Raw genomic sequence first — 27,983 nt, 5'->3', positions numbered from 1 at the left:
ATTTGAGAACATAGCCAGTGCCATTCATTTGCACAGACTTGGAAAATTAAGGGGGATCAGGAGCTTTCTAGGATCCTATTATACTCTGGTATTAAGGAAAGGGTAGAAAGAAATGAAAGGTGACTTCCAGATTTCTTCCAGACAGGCTTCCCTGATCGGCGACAACTTTATAGTTAAACTATTCCTATGGACTTAAGATAAAAGTGAACTGTAATTGTTTGATAGTCTTGTGACTATTCCAGCTTTGACACCTTTTTAAGAAAGACCAGTCCAAGGATGTTGTTTGCAAAATACCCGATGCTCTTTATTTCCTTTGCAATAGGGTAGAATAGACAATAATTATAGAGGGAAATGACCAAAGACTTCACATTTTGTGCCTCTCTTCAATCATTCCATAGCATCCGGACATGATCACTCTTCACTTATGACTTTCGTGTGAACCTCTCGGCTCTTCACCCGCAACTTGTTGACCTGGGACTCGGCAATGTCAGCCCGCTCCTCAGCCTCCTCCAGCTCATGCTGGAGCTTGCGGAATTTAGATAGATTTGTGTTGGATTGTTCCTCCTGAGAATAAAAATGGAATTGTAAGGAACCCGTACTACACATCTTTCTAGACTCTGCAGTCTTAAGTGCAGAAAGGACTTGGCATCTACAAAGAACTTAAAATACTCAGCAGGGAATATTGTTGTCTTGCCACCTCCTGGATTTTGGTTGTCATTAAAGTGAACATTATGATTTGTTGGGGCTCGGTGTCCCATAAATAATTGCATCCTTATTTTTGCAATGAAAACATATTAAAAGCTATGCACCACAAGCAAGAAAAAATAAAAGAGCAGAAAAGACAAGAGTACTGAAATCATTCTTCTCGTTAATGCTAGCTATAAGATGACTGTAAGCTCAAGTTCTATGTCATGTTAAGGATAACTTTCTTAACAGTCTCTTTATATTGAAATAAATGTTGAATTCTATAATACCATGTTATAACATTTCCAGCAATCATTTTTCCTTGTGGCTTGGATGTAATGATTCTACCAATAGATTCCCTAGTATTAACTAACCCTTACATTGAAGGAATTAACCTGTTTAATCACTAGTGGACAATCCCTTTAATAAAGGCACTGAAGTTGCTTAATAGTGTCACTGAAGCCCTTAATAAAAGGCTTAACACTAAAGGAATCAACCTGTTTAATCACTGGTGGACAATCCCCTCAATTAAGCCACTGAAACCCTTACTCTTTTAAGGGTTTCAGTGACTTAGTTATTTATCTTTCCTGTAATTACTCTCACAAGGAAAACTGTCTTTAGTTTCATCCCTGTCCCTCCTCCCCTGTTCTCTCTTGGACAGGTTTTGGTATGAGGGTTACATGAGCTTCTTAAAATGATTTGGAAAGCTTTCCATCTTTTCCCATGCTCTGGAATGGCTTACATAGCTCAAGGATTATCTGTTACTTGAAATTTTGAAAGACCTTTCTGGACCTGAGTCCATTTTCAGAAATAGTTCTCAAATAAGTTATTCAGCCAACTTAGTAATTAAAATCTTATGAAAATCATTAATTTCTTCAAGATTTCAACTGTGTTGACAGATTTATATTTTACATTAAAAATATTTTTCTATTTGTATGGTTTGTCTCCTTTCTCATTTCTTTATTTTTTCTTCTTTTTTAAAGTAGCCTTTACACCCAATGTGGGGCTTGAACTCATGACCCTGAGATCAAGAGTTGCATCCTCGGGGTGCCTGAGTGGCTCAGTTGATTAAACATCTGACTCTTGATTTTGGCTCAGGTCATGATCTCAGGGTTATGAGATTAGGGTCCCAGGATCAGCATGGTGTCTGCCAGAGTCTCTTCCTCTCCTTCCCCCCCTCCCCCCCGCTTATCCCCCTGCCCCTGCTCTCTCTCTCTCTCTCAAATAAATAAAATCTTAAAAAAAAATCGCATGCTCTTCTGACTAAGCCTGCCCAGTGCCCTCCCCTTTTTCATTTCTTTCCTTTTTTTTTTTTTAAGATTTTATTTATTCATGAGAGACACAGAGAAAAAGGCAGAGACATAGGCAGATGGAGAAGCAGGCTCCCTGCATGGAACTGATGTGGGACTTGATCCCAGGACTCTGGGATCATGACCTAAGCCAAAGGCAGATACTCAACCACTGAGCCACCCAGGTGCCCCCACACACTTTTTCATTTCTAATGTGAGTTTGTATTTTCTTTCTCTTATAAGTATATTTATTTTATTAACTCCCCAGAAATTATCAGATATTACTGAAAGTATCATACTAGAAAATAGTCTACTCTAATTTATCAATTTCTACCTTTATCTTTAACAGTACTACTTTCATTATTTATAATTTCTTTATTGGACTGTCAATTTTTTAAAAAATTTGATTCATAAAGCAATGAATTGTCCTCCAAGGACAGCTTTGACTACATTCTTTAGGTTTGTAAAAGTAGCATCTTCCTTGAAATTTTATTTATAATTAATTATTATTTAGTAGTTTTTTTCTAAATGAAACCAAAAATTATTTAGGAAAGTTCATTTTTTAACATATAAGCATTTGGGAATTTGTGTTTATATTTTCTAACCACTTGACAATTTTATCACACTATGGATAGATAATGTGGCCTTCATTATTTCTGCTTTGAAATTTTTTGAGGTTTCTCTGTGGATTGAAACTTTACTTTTAAAATCAAATGATTAATATTACAAATAATGAGCAAGAAGTACAAAAATGCACAAATGTTTTTAAGAAGCACAGTCTTCTAAAAAAGCAAATGGCTTATTTACTTTTAAAAAAAGTGGCAAATCTAATTATTTGTTCATTAACAAGGGACTTCGCTCTTCCCTTCCATCTTAAGGATACTTACAGCCTCCTCAGCTTGTCTCTTGTAAGATTTCACTTTGGCTTGAAGTTTATCTACCAAATCCTGAAGTCTGAGAATATTTTTCCGATCTTCTTCCGTCTGAAAGATTATGAAAACCACAGGGTCTTATTTCAAAAGCACTTGACTGTTGTGTCATTGTATATGAGTGTTTCACATATGTATGGGGAGTGTTTAGCTGATAAAAACTATTGCTGTACCTGGTAAGTGAGTTCCTTTACTCGCCTCTCGTGTTTCCGCAGACCTTTCACAGCTTCCGCGTTACGCTTTTGCTCACTCTCAACCTCTCCTTCCAGTTCACGCACCTGCAAATAAGTAGGCTCTTAAGAACTTTGAACTAATAAGGCACTGGGAGGAAATGGAAATAGACAGACATTGAGAGACCCACCCTGGCCTCCAGTTTCTGGATCTGTTTCTTCCCGCCCTTCAGGGCCAGCTGCTCAGCCTCATCCAGACGATGCTGCAGGTCCTTCACCGTCTGCTCCATGTTCTTCTTCATCCGCTCCAGGTGGGCGCTGGTGTCCTGCTCCTTCTTCAGCTCCTCGGCCATCATGGCCGCCTGATCAGCAGTAAAACAAAACCAGTTGAGAAAGGCAAGCAAGCACATTGGGATTCAGGTTTGACCACCACCGTGCTGCCCTCTGCTCACATCGGTGATGGCCTTCTTGGCCTTCTCCTCTGCATTGCGGGCTTCCTGGATAATGTCCTCCATCTCTCCCTGGATCTGGGAAATGTCTGTCTCCAGCTTCTTCTTGGTGTTGATCAGGCTAGTGTTCTGGTTAAAAATAAGTTACATTTTTTAATCATGTTACCAAATAAGTTACCATGTAACGTATTCGTAGCTATTAAAAAAATAATCTCAGATAAAAATTTGCAAGTCAGATGCCCTTCCATATTGTTTGTTTGTTATGTAGTACAACTAAATAAAATAGAAATTTTATGATATTCAGCCTCTTCAAGTACATAGTCCATAATTAGACCAAATAGCTCTGTAATTCTATAACTGCCATTTACCAATGAGACCATTCACAGAGACAGAATTATAACAGATGTTCCAATGTTCCATTTCTCCAAAATAAAAATGCCAATATTGATAACAAGGGTCAATAAAGATATGAACACAGGAGAATACAGGAAGCTTTAGAATATTTTAGGAAGTAAATCAATAATTTATGCAAAATAAAACAATAAAAGATTTCACAATAATTCAGTGAAAACAGTAGAAGTATAAAACCTGGCTGTTATATAAAAAATTTAAGCTTATATTGCTTGGGACACATAGCATTTATTGAAGTTAAGTTCTTTGTGCCAAATCCCACCTGGGTATGGAGGAGCTGGACGCGCTCACTGGCATCCAGGAGCTCCTGTTCTGCGATTTTCCTGCTCCTCTCCGTCTGCTCCAGAGTGGCCCTCAGCTCCTCAATCTCAGCCTGAAGCAGGTTGGCTCTGCGCTCTACCATGGCCAACTGCTCCTTCAGGTCCTCCTGGCCCCGGAGGGCGTCATCCAGGTGGATCTGGGTGTCCTGGGGAATGAATCATCATTGAGACACCTCGTTCTCAGGGCTGTGGTCACCCCAGTCACCTTGAGGCCCTCTTTTGAACACTTACTTTGAGGATGCCTTGGGTATTTCTGTAGTTCCTCAGGGCCTCTGCAGCCATGCGGTTGGCATGGTTCAGCTGGATTTCCATCTCATTGAGGTCTCCCTCCATCTTCTTCTTGAGCCTGATGGCATCATTCCTGCTCCTGATCTCGGCATCCAGCATGGTCTGCATCGACTCCACAACCCTGATGTGGTTTCTCTTCAGCTGGTCAATTTCCTCATCCTTTTCTGCGATTTTCCTGTCAATCTCAGACTTGACTTGGTTCAGCTCCAGCTGGATGCGCAGAATCTTTCCCTCTTCATGTTCAAGAGATGCCTTAATGACAGCAAGAGGTGATATTAGCAGGGAATGGAAGTATTGGGAAGTTATTTTGCATACCTATCCTTCCATTAATTTTGTGCTGTTTATTTTTTTAATTCAATCTATGTGGATGGACCTAAATATTTTCTGATCTTATATGTTTATAATGCACAATTGGACCTATACCTCTGCTTCCTCCAAGGCAGCCTGAATTTCAGACTTTTCTTGTTCCACTTGTTTCTTTATCTTTTCCAGTTCATGGATACGTTTCCCTCCCTCTGCAATCTGCTCAGTGAGGTCAGAGATCTCCTCTAGTGTTCGGGTAAAAGACAGGGAGAGGTTTGATCAGACAGAGGACCTAAGAGAAAGGTCCCCGAGGCATGAATATTATTGAAAGTGAAAGGGACTCACGCTGCAAGTTTTTGTTCTCTCGTTTCAAAGTTTCTAGCTGATCCAAGGACTCCTCGTAGGCATTCTTCATCTTGAACAGCTCAGTACCGAGAGAGCGGGCCTCCTTCTGGGAGGCCTCGAGTTCAGCATGGGTTTCCTCATACTTCTGTTTCCACTCTGCCAGGATCTGAAAAACCGGGAGTGGTTACTGGCTGTAAAGGACAGAGGAACACAGTGGAGAGCAGAGGCTGCTGTGCGAGGTACCTTGTCGAAGTTCCTCTGCTTCTTGTCCAGGGCGGCGCAGGCTGCGTTGGTTCTCTCCACGTCCAGCATGAGGTCCTCCACCTCATTCTGGAGCCGTTGCTTTGTCTTCTCCAGGGAAGCACATTTGGCGTTCACAGCTTCTACGTGCTCCTCAGCCGCCTGCAACCGCTGGGCCAGCTTCTTCCTTGAGGATTATATATGTTTGTGGAGAGGAGTGAACCAAAAGTAGAATTAGGAGCTATACTGAGAAGTATTGGAAACTTCATATTAAAAATATCCATCCATCCATTCAAGAGACATTGATGAGCTCCTTTTATGAACCAGTCATGGGATACAGCAGTGAGCAAGAGGGAAAAGGGGGCCCTGACTCCTAAGCTTCCAAATGAGTATAAGAGAGAAACAACAGGCAAGTGAGAAAATGCATAATAACATTATTGCAGATGTAAGTGCAATGAAGAAAAGCAAAACAGAGTAAGGGGTGGGCAGCTATTCTAGATATTCAGGGAAGGCCCCTCTGAGGAGGTAGCATTTGAATCAAGATCTGAAAAGTCATAGTGAGCTGCAGGGAGATCTCGGGGAGAGTATTCCAGACGGAGGGACCAGCAAGTGCAGGACCGCTGAATCAGCAATGAGCTTGATGTGCTTGACAAACAGTAATAATACCTCACTATCTGGATAATTATTTGTTACTCACTTCCTTAAGTAGATTTTAGCATAAGAAGGCAAGTACTATGTTTGCTTTACTCATGTCTTATTCTCAGGGCCTGAGAGTGCCTGGCAAAAGGGAGCTAATTAACGAACGTTTGTGGGCTAATTCACTGAAGGTCGTATCTTTCTTATTCAGCGTGCAGCATTTTCTACACATTCTCTCATATCTGCACACTTACTTTGCTTCCTCCAGCTCCTCCGTGCGCTGGATGGCGTCCGTCTCATATTTGGTCCTCCACTGGGCCACCTCGCTGTTGGCCTTGGACAGCGCCCTCTGCAGCTCGGCCTTGGACTCCTGCTCCTCCTCATACTGTTCCCGCAGCAGGTCACAGTCGTGGCGGGAGGACTGCAGGGCGTGGGCCAGGGCGTTCTTGGCCTACAGAGATAGTTACACCTTCATTTTACTGGGTGTGTTTAATTAGAGTTTCAAAACCCTTTAAAAGTTGGTATAAATGGACTCCAGTTAAGGTTAGGTCATACCAAAAAAACAAGAGTCTGACAACATTATTATTTACCTTTATCTCTTCTTCCAGCTGCCTCTTTAATTCCTCAATCTGTTGTGTAAATGCTAGTTTGCCCCTTGATAGCTGAGACACCAGAGCTTCTTTTTCATCTAGCTGTCGTGAAAATTCACCTGATAGACAAAAGAAATGGCACCTTTTTTTTTAAGTGAAGAAACAATTTTGCAAGCCCGTATTAGAAATAAATTTTAACTCTTACCGCCCCCCACAATGAATGCTCAAAAGATTCAATTCTCTATTGACACCATCATGCTTAATGTCAAATTTCTGATTTTTATGGTGAAACTTACATATGAATCAGAATGAATAAATACAGCTGAAATTCTGTTTGATCTCTCCATAACTAATTCTTTCTGGGTGTATGATATTGTGCAAAACCTGGGAGCCAAGATATTGAATTCTACATGGTTTCAGTTTCATTGGACTTTTGAGAGACAGGATTATCCGCTCTCCCTTTAGGAATTTGAGTTACTTTGATGTATAGAGACAGAAGCTCAGTCTGCTACAGGAGTCCTGGACCCAGGCTAGAGTGACTCCTACTCCCAATCATCCTCTCAGTGTGGCCAACTACTCCAGGCCTTTCTGGAACAGAGCTTGATCCAGTCCTATCAAAGTCTTTATCTCCAACTCTGTCCCTGAGTGACCTTGCAAGTGAGTTGAAAGTCTGAGCTGTTCAGTAGAACACACATGTTCTCAGCTGCTTTTATTAAGCTCTCACATGACCAAATCAGTTGTTTTCAACCACATCATTTCCATTCTTAGTGCCTAGAAAAGGACAGAGTTACCAGATTCGGTCTGCAAGCGTCCCCTCTGGGTGGTCAGGTCATTGATCAGCCGCTGCTGCTCCTCCTCCTTTGATTTCAGCTCACTCACTTGGTCCTCCAGAGTGCGGCACATTTTCTCTAGATTTCCCTGCGTGGGAAAAAGTAAAAGAAAGAAACAAAGATATTATAATAAATAAATAAATAACTTTTGGCATAAAATCAAATTCTCTTATATGTAATGTGATACTTAAGAATTTTTTCTTTATATTTGATTGTTGTCCTCAGTTGAAAATATATATTGAGATTTTTAAAGAGTGAACTGTGAAGTTCTGCACCCTATTCATACAAAAAAAGCCTTAAAGACTATGTTTAAAATTTAAGATTTTGTAAGAATTGTATGGTGTATTTTCTAAAAGCATGTTTATAAATACTTGATTGCCTTTCTGTACAATGAAACTTGGCTTATCAGATAATTGAGAATATTGGAGTCCTAGTTCTTCAACTGGAGCCTGAGAAAATGCAGGTGACCTTTGTTCAAAAGCTGGTCCTGTCATTTGCTAATAGTGTGATGGAGTGCACGTTACTTTTGAATTTCAGTTTCTTCATATGTTAGTGGAAATAATACAAATGCTAGTATCTTTATTGTTTACCTCCTAGATTACTGTAAAAATCAAATGACATAATGTGTGTAAAGTTCCTGTGTAAGGTATGATGTATACATAAAGGATCATTGTCACTAATAATAATTTCCCGGACTCCAGTACCTTGGCTTTAGAAACTGTTTCTACGTTACTGGCAAGATCATCGATCTCCATCTTCATCTCACTCTTCTCCTTCTCCAGCTTCTGCTTGACCCTCTGCAGGTTGTCTATCTGCTCCCCGAGCTCGGCCACGCTGTCCGCGTGCTTCTTTCTCAGTGTAGCTGCTGTGGCTTCGTGCTGCAGGGTGGCCTCCTCCAGGTCCCTGCGCATCTTCTGGAACTCGGCCTCCCGCTTCTTGTTCATCTCAATCTGGGCAGATGTGGCCCCGCCAGCTTCTTCCAGGCGCTCACTGATCTCCTCCAGTTCCCGGGAGAGGTCAGAGCGCTGCTTCTCTGCTTTGGCCCTGGAGGCGCGCTCTGCCTCGATTTCCTCCTCCAGCTCCTCGATGCGGGCCTGGGAGTTGTGAAAAGCACACACCCTTAGTTAGCTTCTCTGTGTCATCACTATGCCTCATTGCTCCAGACTGATAGAAATCCGAACTTACTTGCAGCTCTTTGATCTTCTTCTGCAGCTGAATGCCAAGTGCTTGTTCGTCTTCAATCTTGCTTTGCAGATTGCTCATTTCAAACTCTTTCCTTTTTGGAAAGCAGTAAAATATAACAATTGAGTGTAAATCCACCACTTGAAAGCAAGCTCATAGACAATTCTTTCACACTTACTTTTTGAGCTTTTCATCAAGTTGTTGTTTTTCATTCTCAATGTCCATTATGGACTCTTGGGCCAACTTGAGGTCACCTTCAAGTTTCCTCTTAGCCCTTTCTAGATCCATGCGAAGTTTCTTTTCTTGCTCCAAGGACCCTTCAAGCTAAATATAAACTATGTTTAGTCTAAAGGAATGCTTAGCTTCCTTAGCTTCCTTTTGAAGAAAATATTTTTTTTGACAATCCTGGACTTACGTCATCCACTTGCTGCTCTAGCTTGATTTTAGCTTTGGTCAGGGTGTTGACTTTGTCCTCTTCTGCCTGTAGGTCATCCAGGGTCTGCTGGTGGGCCTCTTGGAGGGCTTTCTTCTCCTTTGTCAGCTTTGCAATGGTTTCATCCAGGCCTGCCATCTCCTCAGTGAGGTTTTTCACCTTAGGGAGGAAAAAAATCTTCGCATTACATGTTTTATTTTAATGGATTCAGTTTTATGTTTGTACTCCATAATAATAATAAAAACATGACCTTTCTGTGTATATGTTTCATACCTTGTTCTCTGTGGCATGCTTCTCCTTTTCAACCTTGGCCAGGGTCAGCTCAAGGTCATCAATATCTTTCTTGAGCTCTGAACACTCGTCTTCCAGTTTCCTCTTCTTGGCCGTCAGCTCAGCATTGATCTCCTCCTCATCCTCTGCTCTCTCAGTCACCTCCTTAATCTTGGCCTCCAGCTGGATTTTGGTTTTGATCAGCTGGTCACATCTTTCCTCTGCATCAGCCAAGCCTTCAGCTTCCTTGAGTTGGAAACAAAACCAAAATTGGAAAGAAATAATGAAATATTTCACAATGATAACAACGTCAATCTCTGCTGTTGTTTCTTTGGATTTAGATTTTATGAACCACCTCCTATGTGCAATCCAGGATACACTGTGGGAAAACCAAAATGTATCCAATTCTGTTCTGTTCCTTCAGAAGAGTATATTCTCTAGTAGATTAGAAAGCCTACTTCCAAAAAGCTACCATGAATTCAGAAGGCAATTAGTGACAGAAGAGATCAGAGAAGTTATATTACGGATTATTTCTTGGATGAAGTGACATTTGAGGTGGGCAAGATTTGATTTTGTAGAAATCAAGTCTTTGGGGATGGAGCAGGAGGAGAGAAGGCATTCCAGTTGAGAATTCAGGGCGTGGCTGCTAATGAACCGCTTCTCTTTGTAGTACTAGAGGATGATTGTGATTAAGATGTTCTACATTCAAGTTGAGGCATAAAGTAATCAAGAAATTCCTGGCAATCTGCTATATTTCCAATTAAGAAAGTTGGGAGTGGACAAGGTATGAGAGGAGCTGATACATACATTCATTAGTGAGCCTCCATACCAGCCTTTGAATACATAAGAATGAAATGTGCTATGTGTGCTCATGTGGTGAATATGGTGGTTTAGGGAAGAGTCTAAGTAATTCTTTAGGGACAACAGAAGAGCATTCTGGATGGATTTGAAGGAGGTGGAAAAGAAAAACAGCTCATTTTCCTTCTGTAACCTAAAAGAAAGAATTATTACACTGCCCAAACTTGACAGAAGAAATTAATTTTAATCAACAAGAGAAATATATGATTTTGTGATGAGTAAATTATACCAAACCAATTCAGTTCACTCCGACTGAATGACAGTCTTATAAATTACATTTCAGAGTTGATGGAGGCAGTTGAAAATGACTGGTACAGGGGTGAGCAGTGAGTGGGCTGGAAGGAGGAGAGAGCTGGGGGCAGACAGAGCATCTGGGGTGCTGAGGCAGCAGTCTGGATGTGATGTGATTGGCTGTGCACATGGATTGGGAGGAGTGAATCTGGGTTTTGGAGATCAGTGGCATGGCAAAAAGCAATTCTGTAAAATGTGATATAGAACGATGACATCTGTCAGTTGTTCATATTGTGATTTAAGACTCCTGGACATGGATCAGTTTAAGGAAGTTGCAGAGATTAAAAAAAAATCACTCTCTACATGCTATCCTCCCCCTTAATATTTCATTTGGAATGGTTTTATGTGAAAATCACTTTCAAGGACTGACTTCCAAGGGAAAGGAAGTCATAACTCCTGTAGTTTGATAAAATTGTGGAGAGAATGAGTGACAATGATTGGTTCTACCTTATTGCCCCAGTCCTGGTTTGGACAACGACGGGATATATGGACTGTACTAGAATCATCAGAGTGCCTTACCTTCTCCCTCCAGTGACTGTCCCTACACTGACTGTCCAGCTCACTGCTGCTAGTGGCCAGAATCCTAGCACTTGCATCCCAATAAGCAGCACCCAGAATGACACCACCACTTACAGCCTGAACTTGGAGCTGCAGGTCATTTTTCTCTTTTAAGAGAGTGACCATTTTTTCCTCCAGTTCCTTCCTTTTCGCCTCTGATTTGGCAAGCTCATCTTTGGTTTTCTGAAACTCTTCCTTCATGGTGGCCATCTCCTTCTCGGTCTCTGCGCTCTTGAGGAGGGGTTTGATCTTGAAGAATAGCTTCATCCAGGGCCAGTGCTTGACATTCATGAAGGCACGGATGTTATACTGGATGCAGAAGATGGACTCCCTGAAACATAATTGATGCAAATTTGATATGTGTGGATGAAGAAATGGGATGAAGTCTTGGCAGTGAGAGCTGGAGGTTCTGCCCCCACCGTGTGCCTCACCTGCCTTCAAAAGCACAGATGGAGGAAATTCTATTTGGGAATGATGGTTAAGGACTCATTAATTACTCATTTCTCTACATCAGTGCCTCTCAAACTTTTGGTGCGCATAAGAATCATCTGAAGAACTTGTTCAAACACTAATTCCTGAATCTTATCCCCAGAGATTCAGAGTCAGAAGATCTGAGATGGGGTCTAAAAATTTGCATTTGTAACAAGTTTGCAAGAGACACTGATGATGTAGATCTGAGGACCACACTTTGAGAACTGCTGTACATCACTGCTTCTCAGGCTCTCCATCTGGGACACCAAGAGCAGCGATGAGGGCACTAGACTCCGGAGGGATGGGAGCACAGAATAAAGGGACTCATTAAAAACAGCATTACTGTGAAAAATCTCTGGTTTTATATTTTAATGTTATGTAAATTTTGCAGTCTACTCTGTAATATAATCACATTTTTAAAAATCTAATTCATTTAAAAAATTAATTACCCTTCCATATGGGCAATTAACTGCCTATATATATATATTGGGTTATGACCAAACTTATAATTTTTAATAAAATAGAATACAATAGAAAATATTAATGTAACTACAGGTGATAGGATTAAAAAAACTTATTTCATGTAAATTACATATATTTAGATATACACATATGTCTGAATGTGCATGTGCCAATATAAAATGCATCTCTCATCATGGGTCCCTTTCACATGCATTCTGCAGGTAGTTTGAGTTACCTGGCTCTTGAGACTTAGAACTCTGTCCCTGCATCAGATCAAATCACCAGAAAGCTACATACCTTGGTGACATTGTATTAACTTACTGAAAAAAATCTTTCACAGATAAATGCCCTTAATATTTTATATCATAATAGTTTGATGATAAAAATGATCAGATAAAAGAAGCCGTTTCTGCATCTTGTATAAAATCTCTGGGGCAGACCGGGTGGCTCAGCGGTTTAGTCCCGCCTTCAGCCCAGGGCCTGATCCTGGAGACCTGGGATTGAGTCCCACGTCAGGCTCCCTGCATGGAGCCTGCTTCTCCCTCTGCCTGTGTCTCTGCCTCTCTCTCTCTGTCTCATGAATGAATAAAATCTTTTTTAAAAAAATCTCTTTTGAAACTACTGTCTGCTCTTCAGTTCAATGTATCTAATTTAATGAGCTACCCACTAAATTCACACTGGTGTATTTTTATACTGATGTGTTTTCTCTTGTTAGATAAGAACTGCCCATGCTTTGTGCTCTCTCTCTCTCTCTCTCTCTTTAACCTGAACATTCAGAATATGTTTCATGATGATGATCCCCACCTTAAGTTTTCAGGTATATGTATATCCCCACTTCAGCATAGGACTCTTTATGTTCATTCTTGCTTACATTTGTGGCCTTATCGTATCTGAGTCTTAAGCCAACTCAGATGTGTTTCTTAAGGCAGAAAGATGGGAATAGATAAACAATTTATATTTCTACCTTCTCTCCACCATCTTCTGGTACTCCACTCTTGCCAAGAACCCTCTGCACCTGGCCTGGGTTCGGGTAATCAGCTGGGCTAGCTTGTCATCTCGCATCTCCTCTAGGAGCCCCAGAAGACCAGCTTTGAAAAAGACCTGTGTGTTGGAGGAGTTGCAGATCAGACACTATACATAAACTTCACGGGGACATAGGTAGCAGCAGATAGGCTTTAGGGATGGTTACCTTGGTGTGACCAAATTTATACTGGGTGTGGTCAATGTCGATGGATGCAAGGAGCTTCTCAGAAGCCTTCTTGCTGTCAATGAACTGTCCTTCTGGGATAGCACTTGCATTTAATACCTTGTATCTGTTTAAGTAAATACAGTTTTTTTTAACAAAAAGTCAGTTTATGATGACACTAATAGCAGATAAACACTAAATGACCTATTTAGAAAACCAGAGCTTTAAAGAAAAGTATCCTTCATTATTCGCAGGAAGGACATCCACTGTCTGTTTTCACTCCATCCCACACTCCTGCACAGTTGCAGACATTCCTTTCTGCCTCATCAGACTTTATTCTCAGGAAAAAATCCTACAATCTCGTTTACATTAAATGTAGATGACCAATAAAATATAACATGTTTTCCTGGCTAGATCTATTTGCTTTTCATGATCCTGAATCCCAGAAAGCAAATTTTTAGTGAGGAGTCTGGTAGAAGGCTCACTTCAGGTAGGAGGAACTGTCCTAATCACCTAAATTCATGCGTAGTGGTGCTTTGGGTTTTGGGGATGGGAACTCGCTGCCAACTCCACCAGACCCAGCCTTAGGAGAGACCAGCTCCCTGGAGCTGCCGCCAACCCCTTGTCCATTTGTCTCCTATTTGGTTCCCAAGATGGACCTGTCTAGGGAGGAGAAAGAGTTGCTGAGGAGCTGGTCCTGTGGCATGGTTTTGGAACCCCTGGGAAACCAGTGCATAAGGGGGAAAGGAAGCACCAGAATGACTCACTGGGAGCTCTATACCTGCATGAGAGAGTTCCTAACTCAGCCACCAACACCCATGTGACTTTGGGCAGGTAGCTTAATCTCCTAGAGCCTCAGTTTATTTGTCTATCGAAGGAGGTGTTGATAGTACCTACCTCTACTGAGGTTTTGTGAAGATGGAAGGAAATAATCTAAACATATTACACATGAAAAAAATGGTAGTTCTCATAATTACTGAAAGTAATGTATATACCTATGGGTTAAGCCAGGAGCTCAATAAAGCCCAGAAAAGTCTGGAGTGCAAAATATGTGGTATATCTAGATTTGAGAAAATGCTCTGCATCACTTGCCATCAGGGAAATACAAATCAAAACCACAATGAGATACCACCTCACACCGGTGAGAATGGGGAAAATTAACAAGACAGGAAACAACAAATGTTGGAGAGGATGCGGAAAAAAGGGAACCCTCTTACACTGTTGGTGGGAATGTGAACTGGTGCAGCCACTCTGGAAAACTGTGTGGAGGTTCCTCAAAGAGTTAAAAATAGACCTGCCCTACGACCCAGCAATTGCACTATTGGGGATTTACCCCAAAGATACAGATGCAGTGAAACGCCGGGACACCTGCACCCCGATGTTTATAGCAGCAATGGCCACGATAGCCAAACTGTGGAAGGATCCTCGGTGTCCAATGAAAGATGAATGGATAAAGAAGATGTGGTTTATGTATACAATGGAATATTACTCAGCTATTAGAAATGACAAATACCCACCATTTGCTTCAACGTGGATGGAACTGGAGGGTATTATGCTGAGTGAAGTAAGTCAGTCGGTGAAGGACAAACATTATATGTTCTCATTCATTTGGGGAATATAAATAATAGTGAAAGGGAATATAAGGGAAGGGAGAAGAAATGTGTGGGAAATATCAGAAAGGGAGACAGAACGTAAAGACTGCTAACTCTGGGAAACGAACTAGGGGTGGTAGAAGGGGAGGAGGGCGGGGGATGGGAGTGAATGGGTGACGGGCACTGGGGGTTATTCTGTATGTTAGTAAATTGAACACCAATAAAAAATTTTAAAAAAAGTTAATAGCCTTAATGTAAAGGAAAAAAAAAGCCTTAATGTATAAAAATTTTATATTAAAAAACATCCCAATAGAAAAAAAAATAAAAAAAATAAAGGTGTTTTGAGGCTTATGATTTTTCCCTCTTTTTTGTGGCAAATTAAACACGAATAGAAGTATATTTTTCACAAAATTATTTTGCTTGCAGTAAGTGTATTTATACTAAACTTTAAGATGCACCATAATTCAGAGAGTCTGACCTCTGTTTGAAGTCTGCATAAAGGATCCTGCTTGGGAACCCCTTCCGGCAGATGCGGATCCCTTCCAGCACACCATTACACCGCAGCTGGTGCAGGACAAGTTCATGCTCCATGGCCCCTAAACGTATACATATAGATTACACTGTTTGTTTTTTAAAGGAAGTATGGTGGTCATGCTTTGTGCCTTCGTTCTAGGGCTTCTTACCAGGAGTTTTTGTTTCATTGGGGATGATACAGCGCACAAAATGAGGATGGGTACTCCTGAGGTTGGTCATCAGCTTGTTCAGATTCTCCTGTAAAGTCAGGGAAAAGCCTGTTATCTCCAGTTTTAACCATGGTTATGAGCATTTGGTGATGTCTATAAACTCAATGTCTATGGTTGAATTGAAAAACCATTGTGGACCATTTTCATGTAGGGTAACACCTTCCTATCCTTCTCCTTAGTACCTCTTTCTCCATTTGGGTTGGGTTACACATGAGAAGCAGCCTGACATGTCCTACTTCCTCCCTGGTCCATGGCCTCCCACAGGCCATTGCCTTCCTATACTAAATGGCCACACTTTCTTCTAATCAACTGCATGGTTTTCCAATGAGGACATGCAAGCCTGCACCACACTGGGGCTTTTTCTCATGAACATAGCTCTCCTTTTCAACTCAATTAACTTTCAGGCATAAGTGTTATCTAAAGGGGAATAATCCTACCAGTTATAATTGAGGACTCACTGAATTAAGGGCAAGGATACCATATTAAGTTCCTTATAGGCTAGCTGCTGGATCTTCATTAGCATTAGTGCTAATTTAGTCTCTCTTAGTACCGTGCCATTGCTTAGTTTCATGACTTGACTAGACTATGAATGGTAGAATATTCAGTTTTAGAAAATTTCCTCTGAAATATTTGGTATTATTTGGCTTGGCATGAAAAATGAGCTAATAATTCCCGAGTAATGTAAATGTCTTCTCTCCAAAGCTAGATTAACAGAAATCATTAATCAATGTCAGTTTTTTCTCAATGACTTGTGGAAAGAAGACTCTGTACTTCCAAAAACAAATTCCTAAAGTAACTGGGGAGTGTCACAATTTCTTCCTTACCCTGAAAAGGGCAGACACCGTCTGGAAAGAAGAGCCCTTCTTCTTGCCACCTTTCTTGGCACCACCACTTGCCTCTGGAGAGCAAATAAGAAAAGATGTCATTTAAATATAGTTTTGAACTGACAGGGCTATTTCTTGCTTATTTATTGCCAATTTTTGCACAAAAATCTGGTGGAGCAGTTTTTGGACACTACTGGCTCCTCTGTTGGAACTCGAATGACTCTTAGCTGTCAACGAGGCTTGTACCCACTTTTCTGTGATTTCTTTCCTCTATTAGAAGATGAAGTGAAGGGCATTCACCTCACTGTATAAAGATGGATCCGTAATGTCAGGACATTTGAGGACACAGTAACTTCAAAATCATCAAATTAGTCTAAATAGGGAGAAGTTTGTCACTCTAGCCTTAAATATCCCAGATACTCAATATCCAGCAGATGTGGAGGAAGAAGCAGGAGAGAATCATAGAAGCTGAAGCTTTTCATTGATTGAGGTCCTAATAGTTCAGATTTTTTTAGTATTACCTGCTTCGGCAGTTTGAGCCCCAGAGAAGAGGTAAGCTAGAGTTTTCATAGAAGACTTCTGGTACAGCCCAACCACAGTCTCATTGAGAGGGTCCTTGTTCTTGTCAAGCCAGCCAGTTATATTGTAGTCCACAACGCCGGCGTAGTGGATTAGTGAGAAGTGTGCTTCGGCCTTGCCCTTGACCACCTTGGGCTTCTGGAAGTTGGCAGACTTTCCAAGATGCTGTTCATACAGCTTGTTCTTGAAGGAGGTGTCTGTGGCCTTGGGGAACATGCACTCCTCTTCCAGGATGGAGAAGATGCCCATGGGCTGGATTAAAGCAAAATGCATATAGGGTGAATATGAGCTGCAGGATTAACCACAGAATTTAAGAGAAGAAGTTACTGGCTGGACAGATCAGGCCACCTTCTCAATGAGCTCGATGCAGGCAGCCAGGTCCATCCCGAAGTCAATGAAGGTCCACTCGATGCCCTCCTTCTTGTACTCCTCCTGCTCCAGCACGAACATGTGGTGGTTGAAGAACTGTTGGAGCTTCTCGTTGGTGAAGTTGATACACAGCTGCTCCAGGCTGTTGAACTAAATAAATACATGTGTTCACTTTTCTCTTGAGCAAATTTGAGCATTTGTACATACACAACTTCTTAATTTAAACATATATATTGAATAGCCTTTAGATTACATATATCAAAATCATTGGGGTGGGGGAGCAGTATGAAATCTGTTTCCTCTACTGCCATTTTACACAGAATCCTATATTGCATTAATGGTTAGTCTCTACACTGGCTAAAGTTTACTCAGGGATTTTTCTGAGTTCCTATTTCATCATTTCACTTTTATTCCATTATCTTTTCCATTTTCTGTTGACTCGAGCTAATGGATAAGCTATAAGGGGCTGGCTGGGAGGGGTCTCTGTTGTATGGAAGTTACCAGGGTCAGCTTTGCCAGTGGACAATAATTGCCACTGCTGTCCTTCAATGTGAAATGAAAACAGAATTAAGATACCAAATATCATACACAGTGTGATAACACACTTGTGTTAAAAAAAAAAAAAAAAAAAAAAACCTCCAAAGCATTAACATTAGCTTGATATAAATAGTGGAATTATTGGGGAACACTTTCCCTTGATTTTTCATATTTTCTGCAATGTCCAAGTTTCACTTTTATAATTAGAAAAAGATAAACTTCTTGAAAACTATAAGCAGGAAAAATATAGTTCATCAAATAGGGATTTTTATCTTATAATATCACATCAACGAGAATAAATGCTGACTTTATAAGTCATCTTTGCTCTGCTCTTCTTCTCTTGTCTAAGTGTTTTTGAATGACCTCCCACCATATATTCAGAACATGTGTGTTTCACAGGATTACTTTGAGATGTTTATGTTAACTTCTTTTGGTGCTGTGGGATTTTTAGAGGACCCCCCTGCCACTGGAAACTAAGCTAGCTCCTAACTCCCTTTGGGTCCTGTAGCAAGTCAGAGTGCTCAAGTGCATTATTTCTCATAGAAGGGGGACTGCTACTGCAATAAATAATTAGCAGTTACCCCATCATTCACTTTTAAGTTTCAGCATAACTTTTTGGGAGTAGTGAGAGAAGGTTATAATTTTCACAGATTTCTTCTTATTCATATTTTCATTGCCTTATTGCAAAATCCCCTTACCAACCAGCTACCAACTCACATCAAATATCTCAAAGCCAGCGATGTCCAAGACCCCGATGAAGTACTGCCTGGGCTGCTTGGTGTCCAGCTGCTGGTTGATGCGGGTGACCATCCACAGGAACATCTTCTCATAGACAGCCTTGGCCAGAGCGCCCACTGCGTTGGTTACCTTGAAAAACAAAAATGTATCTCTTGAGGTTGTCAGAGGACTATAAAAATGCTTGATTCCTGTCACTGAATTTGAGTTATGCACCTACCTGCTCTACAGTCTGGCCTTTGGTGACAAACTCATTGCCGACCTTGACCCTGGGGTAGCAGAGGGCTTTGAGCAGATCAGCAGAGTTCAGGCTCTGGAGGTAGGCTGCTTTGTCAGCAACTGAAAGGAAGAAAGGAAGAAGAATGTTATTATGACCCAGAGCAACCCATTTTCTCAGAAAAAAAAAAATTAAGCTACAGATATTTCATGGGGTGTTTTCAGAATATCTTTTTGAGCATTCTTGCCCATTTTTTTCACTAAGTTTAAGACTTTGATTATGGGTAGTGTGTCCTAAAGGACTTCAGAAATAATAGGAAACATCTATCTAGAGGATCTCTGGGTGGCTCAGCAGTTTAGCGCCTGCCTTCGGCCCAGGGCATGATCCCGGAGTCCCGGGATCGAGTCCTACATCGGACTCCCTGCATGGAGCCTGCTTCTCCCTCTGCCTGTGTCTCTGCCTCTCTCTGTGTGTGTCTCTCATGAATAAATAAATAAAATCTTTAAGTAAATAAAATCTTTAAGAAAAAAATAAACATCTATCTAATATGATGCTTCATATAGTATATTATTTGAGTATACTTTAAAATTCAATTCTTAAAAATGAATTTGTCTTCCTAAAAAAACTCAAGGGTAATATGTTAACAATGTGATTTTCAAACAAAAAAATCAGGGAGATGTCTTAGTTGGTACCTTCAGTGCCATCTGGCTCAGCCTGCTCCTCCCGCTGCTTCTGCTTGAACTTCAAGTTACCATAATGCATTACGGCCCCCGTGAGCTTGTAGATGGAGACTTTCTCTTCATTGGTGAAGCCCAAAATATCAATAGCACTCTGCCAATATAACCAAGAGGATAACTGTTAGGTTATGATCCACACACTTACTATTCATCGTTCACTTTCTGATTCCTGACATGTTGGTCACACTGAGGAAACTATTGTTGCTAATAGGGGTGCAAAGAACTCTTCAGTGTGGGTGTGCAGGGAGTTGGTCAACCAAAGACCAGCACTGAGCATTAGAATGATAGGTTCAGACCTCCTAAGATTGAAAAAGTAAAGAGACAGAGAACAAGATAGTAAACTTAAGGAACCTGTTATTTTGAGAAGTGGTACAGGTCTCATTCAAGTAGATTACCAAAAAGTGGTTTAGATAAATTCAGAAATTATAGACCTTTAAAAGACTATTAAGGGAAAATAAAGTGTTGTGAGGCATAGCTTCATCTTTTTGGTTGACTCGAGGTGGCACATCCATGCTCATCTTTGAACCCTCTTTTGCTATTTCTACTAGAAACTGAATATTTATCTGGAGGGGCCATTGCTCTAACCCAACATCATCAGTCTAACTTTCTTGTGTTCTACTTACATCTGTTGCTATCAGCTCTTCTTGATCATCAATGCTAGCCACACTGATCTCCCCTTGACTGACAAATGGGTAGTCATATGGGTTGGTGGTGATCAGAAGCATTTCTGAGTACATGGAACAGAGAAAAGGAAAGCAGAATTATCCCCTTCATTTAGATGTCTAGACGGATTCTAAGACACTGTGAAGCCAAAGAAGTTTATCACATATGGGGAAAAGTTACATCTGTAATAATTATCAGTATAGTGTTGACTATTTAAAATAAAAAATTGGGAACAACCTGAATATCCTTAAGAGTGTATAGTTAAATAAGTTATGCTTATCCCTAGAATATAACACCATGCGGCCATTAGAAATAATAATGTGGAGCTACAGCTAGTGACATGGAAAAAACCATGATACATTATTGCCCAATGAAAAAAGTACATCACAGAAGAGCACTGAAGTATGGTTCCAGTTATTGTATGTATGAGTATCTATATGTAAAGGTATATATACAGGAAATGAGTAGGATGATATTTACCCAGTATTCACAGTGGTTATTTCATAGTGATAGAATTTGAAGGCATTATGTTCAGTTTTCCTTTTTGATTTTTATAATAAGCATACATAAACTTACAAAGCTACTTTCAAAATCAAGGTGATAAACCTGACAAAATTTGGTCATGGAATGCTAGGATGGACCATTCATGGAGAGGTACTGATGCCATAGTTCTGGAAAGGGATTATGACATTTCTTACCAATTAGTTCTGGTTTCTTGTTTGATGTGATCTGATAAAAAATATGATAGCTTCTTTCAGCCTTAAGCTGGAAAGTAACTCTAGACTTTTCTAACAGATCTGGAAGGAAATAACAAACAGAGCAATGCAAAAATTCACATGGCTTGAAATTTTTACTTTGTGTTGACTTTATAGATTATAAGAAACAGAAATGACCAAAAAGGAGATCCAAGCACTCACATGTTTCAATATCAGCAGAAGCCAGCTTCCCTGTAGTGCCAAAGTGAATTCTGATGAATTTACCCTTGAAAGGAAAACTAATATTACTACTTTGTTTTTATGTCACATCAAATCTTTGAGAAACTCAAAATACTTAGAATGCTAATGTGTTAACTGTTAAATCAATCCAGAGACTCTTAGGCAGAAGAGGTGTATCTTCTATTTTTTAGGCAAAAGAATTTTGTCTTTGATTTTCATATTATGAATAATTGTAGGTAATGACAGATAGGAAAGAACTCAGATATAGGGCCACATATCTTTTTAGATGGAACTCAGATCCATGTTATGACATGCTCTGAGGGAAAGGAGAGAACCCGATGCCAGTATAATGTGAACAAAAAAGATTCAGAGAATGTATTCACAAACATCTCATACACTTTGACCAGTGGGCAGTGTCTGTACTAGTGTCTGAGACTTACAAAGCGGGAGGAGTTGTCATTCCTCACAGTCTTGGCGTTGCCAAAGGCCTCCAGTAGGGGGTTGGCACTGATGATCTGATCTTCAAGGGTCCCCTGCAAAGGCAAGAGCAGTCGTTACCTCTGGGGCTCCAGACTTCCTGAGAGCCTGAGAGTCTTGAGTCTGGCCCCAGACCCACCTGCATTTTGCCAGAAGTAGCTTCCTCCTTCTTCTTCTCTCCAGTGACTGCAATTGTTGCAAAGTACTGGATGACACGCTTGGTGTTCACGGTCTTCCCGGCACCAGATTCTCCACTATCAAATAAAAAGCTAAGTGAGATGAAGTTCCAAATGTGGCAGCTACTGAAGCCATGAGAAGAAAGCATAAACTTTACTTACGTGATCAGGATTGACTGATTCTCTCGGTCTACAAAAAAGAAATCATAGACATTTAATGTTGTGGGGGGTTTTTTGTTTGTTCATTTGTTTTTTGTATATTTGTGAACAGTAAGTGAAGTAAAAGGAACAAACTAAGTATTTTTCAGACTAGCCTTTGCAATCCCTAGGGCTTCATGGACCCTAAGCCTCCAGTCTTTTCCAGTGCCCCTTTCAAGTTCCTCAGTACCTCCCCACATCCCACCCCTGCCTCCTGCACAGGTGCATCCATTTAAACAGAGCACTGCAATGAAGCACTGGACCTTTTCTCTGTAATACTCTGCCCCTAAGGACATCTCAAAAGTGGACCTGAGCCTTTGGTTGGATTTAGATGACAATGCCAGTAGTGAATATTTACTGAAGGTGTAAGACGTAATGAAAAATAGGCATTTTAGCATTTGGGATGGGGTAAATATAATGCAGGTGGTAACTTTGGAAGTAATCACGGCTTTAGTCATAGTTTGGAGGAAAGGTTCATTTTACTCTTTTACTCTCTCTGAAGACAGATTCTCCGAGTCCTTTCCCCAAGCAGCTTAGATTGCGCTGGCTGAGGCAATATTCTAGGAAGAAGATTCATGGCATAGCTGTCTTAATGTCAAATATACCTTAAAATCTGGAGTTCATTCAAGTTGGCTTTGGGAAAAGGGCAATAGCTTGGACCTTGTATAGAAAGGGCATTCATTGGTCATAGTTTCTGATATTGAGGATAAGGCCACAAGGGCAGATCTTACTTTTCTGGTTTTTGGCTCTTGGCAATGGAAGCACAGTTTCTATGTGTGATTATGTGTGTACATACACCTAAATAATGTTTATAATTTTTGCTCAAGCCTTTTTAGTTTTTGAATCATTCAAGAGTAAATTCTCTAACTATGGTGAGCCCCTGTTGACTTTTAAAAGTTGAAGAGATGGGGATGCCTGCCTGGGTGGCTCTGTGGTTGAGTGTCTACCTTTGGCTTAGGACGTGATCCCAGGGTCCTGGGATAGAGTCTCACATCAGGATCCCTGTGGGGATCCTGCTTCTCCCTCTGCCTATGTCTCTAACTCTGTGCGTCTCTCATGAATAAATAAACAAAATCTTTTAAATGAATGAATAAATGAATGAATAAATAAATAAATAAATATTGAAGAGACCAGTAGCAATTGCATGATGGTAGGGATTGCAAGTCAACTTTTACACACTCTCCTTCCTGGACCACCTCCCTCACAAATATACCATAACCAAAGGACCTAAAGAATGTGTTGAGACGGTTCGGGTCTCTTTCTCCTACAGTTCTGAAAAGATTATGCACAAAGCACTCAACTCACCAGTCAGCATAAACTGATAGGCATTGTCAGAGATGGAGAAGATGTGGGGTGGGGCCTCCTGGCGCTTCTTGCCTCGGTAGGCCGTCACCACCTCGGGGTTGTACACCGGCAGCCACTTGTAGGGGTTGACAGTGACGCAGAAGAGGCCTGAATAGGTCTACGCAAGGGAATAAGAAAGAGCAGCTGTCCAAAGGCTTCTCCTGTTAGGTGTGCAATTCACTTATTAAATGAATTCTGACTACAGGAACACTTTAAGTAAGTACCCTACATTTCTTGAAGGCATCAGCATGAAAATTAGTTGGAATTTTTAGCAATGAGATAGCAAAATCCTTGAGGGAAAGGCTCACAATTTCGACTTTTAATTGTTCCTCTTGGAACTTATCACAATGATTTTCACATAGTAGGATCTCCAAGGGTTATTTTTTTTCTTTAATGTGTAGCATGAGACATTTTTATTGTGTTTTAGAAGATATGCATGTTTTTCTTTTGCAGCATTAAGATCATTCAAATTCGTGGAAAGAGGGGCACCTAGGTGGCTCAGTGGTTGAGCATTTACCTTCCGCTCAGGGCGTGATCCTGGGGTCCTGGGATCGAGTCCTGCATCAGGCTCCCCGCAGGGAGCCTGCTTCTCCCTTTGCCTACTCTGCCTCTATCTGTGTCTCTCATGAATAAGTAAATAAATAATCTTAAAAAAAAATCATGAAAAGAGAAGTTTGGACACAACCAAAGTGCCGAACGAAATGGAAGCAGTAAGGTGAACTGTGGTAAATATTAAGATTAATATGATGCAGGCAGGTAGTCAGGTAAACCTGAAAGTATCCAGTGATACTGGGGCAACATTTGCAAAATACTATTAAGCTCTCAAGATCTAAATACATTACAGTTAAACAAGGGAGATTTTCAAAATCTTGGGTAAATGTGTAAAACAGGCACTGATTAGTCAGAATAGACTCCAATCACCAGGTACTACTGTGTGGGTGTCATCCAGCTGAGCATCAGCATTGGCTGAACTACACAAAAAATGTCAATGTGATGTAATCGGTTCGTTTCTAAGACGTTCACCAGGTGTGTATTACATGCCAGACCCCTGCAGGGCACCTGGAATAAAGCATAAATGAGATGCATTCCTTGGGGAGCTCCCAGTCTACAGTCTACACAGAGGGCAGACGTATGAGTGGATGATGGTGGGCAACAAAGGTCAGTGCTGTAGCCAGGGCGGAGACCAAAGGACACAGCATCCCTCTCTCCCTGGGGAAGATGGGAGCTTTCTTCAAGGAGGTGGTATTTATGGAAAAGGGACCTTCACCAAAGATACAAATTGCTGTCATCTTGAAAGACTGAAAATGAGTGAGATTTCATCTTTCAAACATTATTTTTATGTGTTAAAGTATAAGTGTATCATTTCCCTATGGATGATTCTCCACTGGCATGAGTGGGGGGCAGGTGGGTAGAAATGTAGGCCCATGGCTGAGATATAAATAGTAGCTGTTCCAGTATTTGTTCAGGGGATATGTGGCAAACCCAGTCCTTGTGGACAATGGCCTTGCCTGGCTTTGGATGGGAAGACAGAGGATGAAGTACTGGCTGTTGTGTTGTGCCTTACAACAGCAACTATGAACCTTTTAACTAGTTAACTACTGTACTAACTAGTTAACTTGTGTGCTGACTAGTCGTGCTACTGGTGAAAACGAAATGGGTCTCTGCTTTTGACCCATTTATACGACAGTGGAAGTGGGCTGGCAGGTCCCTGGTGATGATGATAATAAAGACCACTTGGAGGGGGAGGCACTCACGTAGATCATCCAGGCTGCATAACGCTCTTTGAGGTTGTACAGCACAGCAGGCTCGTGCAGGTGAGTCATCATGGCCATGTCCTCGATCTTGTCATACTTGGGAGGGTTCATGGGGAAGACTTGGTCCTCTTTCACCGTCAGAGTCTGGTAAACAGGGAGGACAACCATTTATGTCAATTGTGAGATCATACAAAAGTACTGATCAAATGTGGCCAGCTCCAGGGACTCTACTCACTGCTCCCGCTTCGGTCTTCACTGTCACTTTCCCTCCTTCTCTGCTCTGGACAGTCCCTTTCACAAAAGATTCTTTGGGCTCCGCCACAAAGACTGACGTCTTGGCATCAAAGGGCCTATTCTGGGCCTCAATGCGCTCCTTTTCAGACTTCCGGAGGTATGGAGCCGCCTCCCCGAAAATGGCCATTTCCTGGTCTGAACTCATGGCTGCTGAACTCACAGGTCCTAGAGGAGATGAAGCATTTCACATTAGAGACTGTGGACTGTCATGTGAATCAGTAAGTCTCCAGATATTGGTGATGATACCTCATGGAAAACCCACTATTTAGAAATTTCACCAGCCAGGCCCCTTGTGCACCACACTGTAGTTACTGAAACGAACATAATCATAAAGTCTCAAATGCATCGAAGGTCACCGTGTAACCAGCACTGTACTCAGGGCTTGACACGCTTTATTTTCTTTCACCCTCCAAGACTAGCGTTCTAATCAGGGAACTGAACATAGTCTCTGCAGCTCTGCTGCCGAGAAGGTGGTGAACCTTGAACTTTCTGAGCCACGTGTCTCCCTCATAGAAGAGGGATTACAATATCTGCCTTTCTTCATTCAAAGCCTGTGAGAGGGATCCCTGGGTGGCGCAGCGGTTTAGCGCCTGCCTTTGGACCAGGGCGCGATCCTGGAGACCCAGCATCAAATCCCACATCAGGCTCCCGGCATGGAGCCTGCTTCTCCCTCTGCCTGTGTCTCTGCCCCTCTCTCTCTCTCTGTGTGTGTGACTATCATAAATAAATAAAAATTAAAAAAAAAAAAAAAAACAAAGCCTGTGAGATACTGGACAGATATTTTAGAAACACATGATGACTGAGAAAGCAGTCTGAAACAGCCCAGGCTACCATTTAGATGTCAAATACCATTGATTGTAATGTAAGAAAATTCCTTTTCTTGTTCCATACTGCAAGAGAACTTCATTTCCTCCTTCAGCTCTTCAGCCAGAAGTGCTCAAGGTCAAGCCTTTTAGGGATGATAATTTTGTTTACTTCTTTTTCTCTAGTTGTGTGCTGACTAGAGTGTGCCTGACATAGTTTCTTTGCATATTATTATGTATGATAATTGGCATATTATAATCCAATATTATAATCCATATAATATAATCCATATTATAATCCAAAGTTAATGAGTTGACCTGCTTGAGGATAAAAGCCATAGCAAATGTTATCCTCATTTTATTATTTTTAATTTCATTTATTTTATTTATTTAATTTGTTTCACCAAAGTTCAGTGGACATGCAGTGTTATATTATCTTCATTCTTCTAACCCTTTGCCCTTCCAGATTTCCCACTGGAGAATGCAGGTTTGGATTGGTCCATTCTGTCATCTGCAGGTTGCCAGCGGCATCAGTAGAATGAAAAGTTTGGCAAAGAATGTTGCTCAATCATTAGGGATCCAGTTACTTGAAAGTTATTTTGATCAGTTACCTACCAATGTCTCCCTCCAGAAACTGGGTGTGTAGTAGTCGGGCACATTACTACGTCTTTGCGTGTAACAAAAGGTTCACAGCATCTTAATTTCATGCAACACTCAGCATTGGGCAAGGTACTTTCTGCAAGTTTTTAAGAGATTTAAGGAAGCTCTTTCCTAGGTACCTTCTTTTTCTTATTTGTTAGGTATCATGTTTACCTAATGATTCTAATGGCAGCATACCTTTTTTAAAATCAAATTTGAGATTTTTAGCAAGAGAATCTTATTGCAGATTTTTCCCCCTACAGAATGTTAAAATTCTGTTAACAAGCCAACAAGTCCATTAGCAGTTTTCTTGTTAAGATGTCACCTCGCCAATGCTTGCATCCGGAATGAGTCTATGTGCATTGTTCTGAAGGCAAGCCCTCCTTCCCTGTCTCCCTAGCACCGTTTCCTGAAGTACAGTTATTAGGTATTTACTGAGACCAGCACTTTCTGAAAGGTTGCTAAGTGACACAGATCCATCCCAGAGGCTCTCATATTCTTCTCCAGGGACTGGTTAAGTCCAAATCTTACCTTGTTAGCAAGTGAGAAGATGTAGCCTGGTTCTCTCTAGACAGTTCTGTAAAAGAGAAGGGAAAAGCACTTGAGTAGTTAGCCAAAGGCACCCACAAAATCCCATCTGTGGCATGGCTGGCTTCTAAACAGAAGGCAACAAAAGCCATGGATATAAAACATGCAGTATCCCAAGGAGCAGTACCAGAGCTAGCAGCTGCAGCTGACGCGGGGCAGCGTGGCCAGTGTCCCTCTTGAAAGCCCGTTGCCTGGTCCCACTTACCTTGGAGCTTTTTAAAGCAGGACGAGTCAGCCTCATTCCAAGGGCTCTTTTATATGGATAGCTATGGAAACAATGCAGCTGCCTGTTCTTTCTTAAGTCAAAAGGAATTGTTTGGCAGAAAGAGTCTTGGCAGTCTTGCGTCCCTGCATAATTCTCATTCATATTAAGAATGGTTGGATATAATTAGAAATATTTTTCTTATTGAGTATGTGAATAAATCTCCTATGGATAATTTGAGAAGATGATCTGAAAGGAGGGTTCAGGCTGGTGGATAAAGGCAGTGGCGAGGCAGCCAGAATTACTGGCTTCTCTCATAAATTCTTTCTGGCCTCACTGGGCATGCCGTTCAGGTTTACCTTGCGTCACCTTTCATATTTCA

At 41.1% G+C, this 27,983-nt stretch overlaps 1 protein-coding gene across 2 annotated transcripts; it reads right to left on the bottom strand.

Annotated features, from left to right (window-relative positions):
• Positions 1-279: 279 nt before the first annotated feature.
• LOC140630620 (myosin-2) lies at positions 280-27,707 on the bottom strand. Of its 2 annotated transcripts, none has more exons than XM_072821122.1 (40): positions 27,605-27,707; positions 27,343-27,388; positions 25,311-25,534; positions 25,076-25,219; positions 23,283-23,439; positions 21,942-21,969; positions 21,743-21,857; positions 21,567-21,659; positions 21,109-21,172; positions 20,890-20,988; positions 20,152-20,255; positions 19,484-19,622; positions 18,795-18,913; positions 18,557-18,706; positions 17,282-17,452; positions 16,876-17,185; positions 16,355-16,428; positions 15,471-15,558; positions 15,266-15,383; positions 13,199-13,322; positions 12,974-13,110; positions 11,152-11,407; positions 9,373-9,615; positions 9,082-9,258; positions 8,845-8,990; positions 8,670-8,760; positions 8,189-8,578; positions 7,446-7,572; positions 6,655-6,773; positions 6,319-6,515; positions 5,432-5,615; positions 5,189-5,354; positions 4,964-5,088; positions 4,484-4,792; positions 4,195-4,398; positions 3,525-3,650; positions 3,264-3,434; positions 3,076-3,180; positions 2,861-2,956; positions 280-564 (listed from the first exon to the last, which is right to left on the bottom strand). In XM_072821122.1, exons 3-40 carry the CDS (start codon positions 25,512-25,514, stop codon positions 412-414), a joined length of 5,823 nt encoding a protein of 1,940 aa, XP_072677223.1. In that variant the 5' UTR covers positions 25,515-25,534; positions 27,343-27,388; positions 27,605-27,707; the 3' UTR covers positions 280-411. The 2 variants fall into 2 exon arrangements, with proteins under 2 accessions (XP_072677223.1, XP_072677222.1); XM_072821121.1 differs by having other exon boundaries at positions 27,527-27,616.
• Positions 27,708-27,983: the final 276 nt, after the last annotated feature.

This window comes from Canis lupus, chromosome 3 (genome assembly GCF_048164855.1).
Source record: "Canis lupus baileyi chromosome 3, mCanLup2.hap1, whole genome shotgun sequence".
Taxonomy (NCBI): Eukaryota; Metazoa; Chordata; class Mammalia; order Carnivora; family Canidae; genus Canis; species Canis lupus.
This window is presented reverse-complemented; position numbering and strand designations above follow the sequence as displayed.

Bases quoted from the DNA above. Each gene is read 5' to 3' on its own strand.
- LOC140630620 (XM_072821122.1), bottom strand. From the start codon at position 25,514: ATGAGTTCAGACCAGGAAATGGCCATTTTCGGGGAGGCGGCTCCATAC. The intron at 13,111-13,198 runs GTAACCATCCCT...TCCAACACACAG, and splicing joins ATAAATTTGGTCACACCAAG to GTCTTTTTCAAAGCTGGTCT. The intron at 4,399-4,483 runs GTAAGTGTTCAA...TTCATTCCCCAG, and splicing joins ATACCCAAGGCATCCTCAAA to GACACCCAGATCCACCTGGA.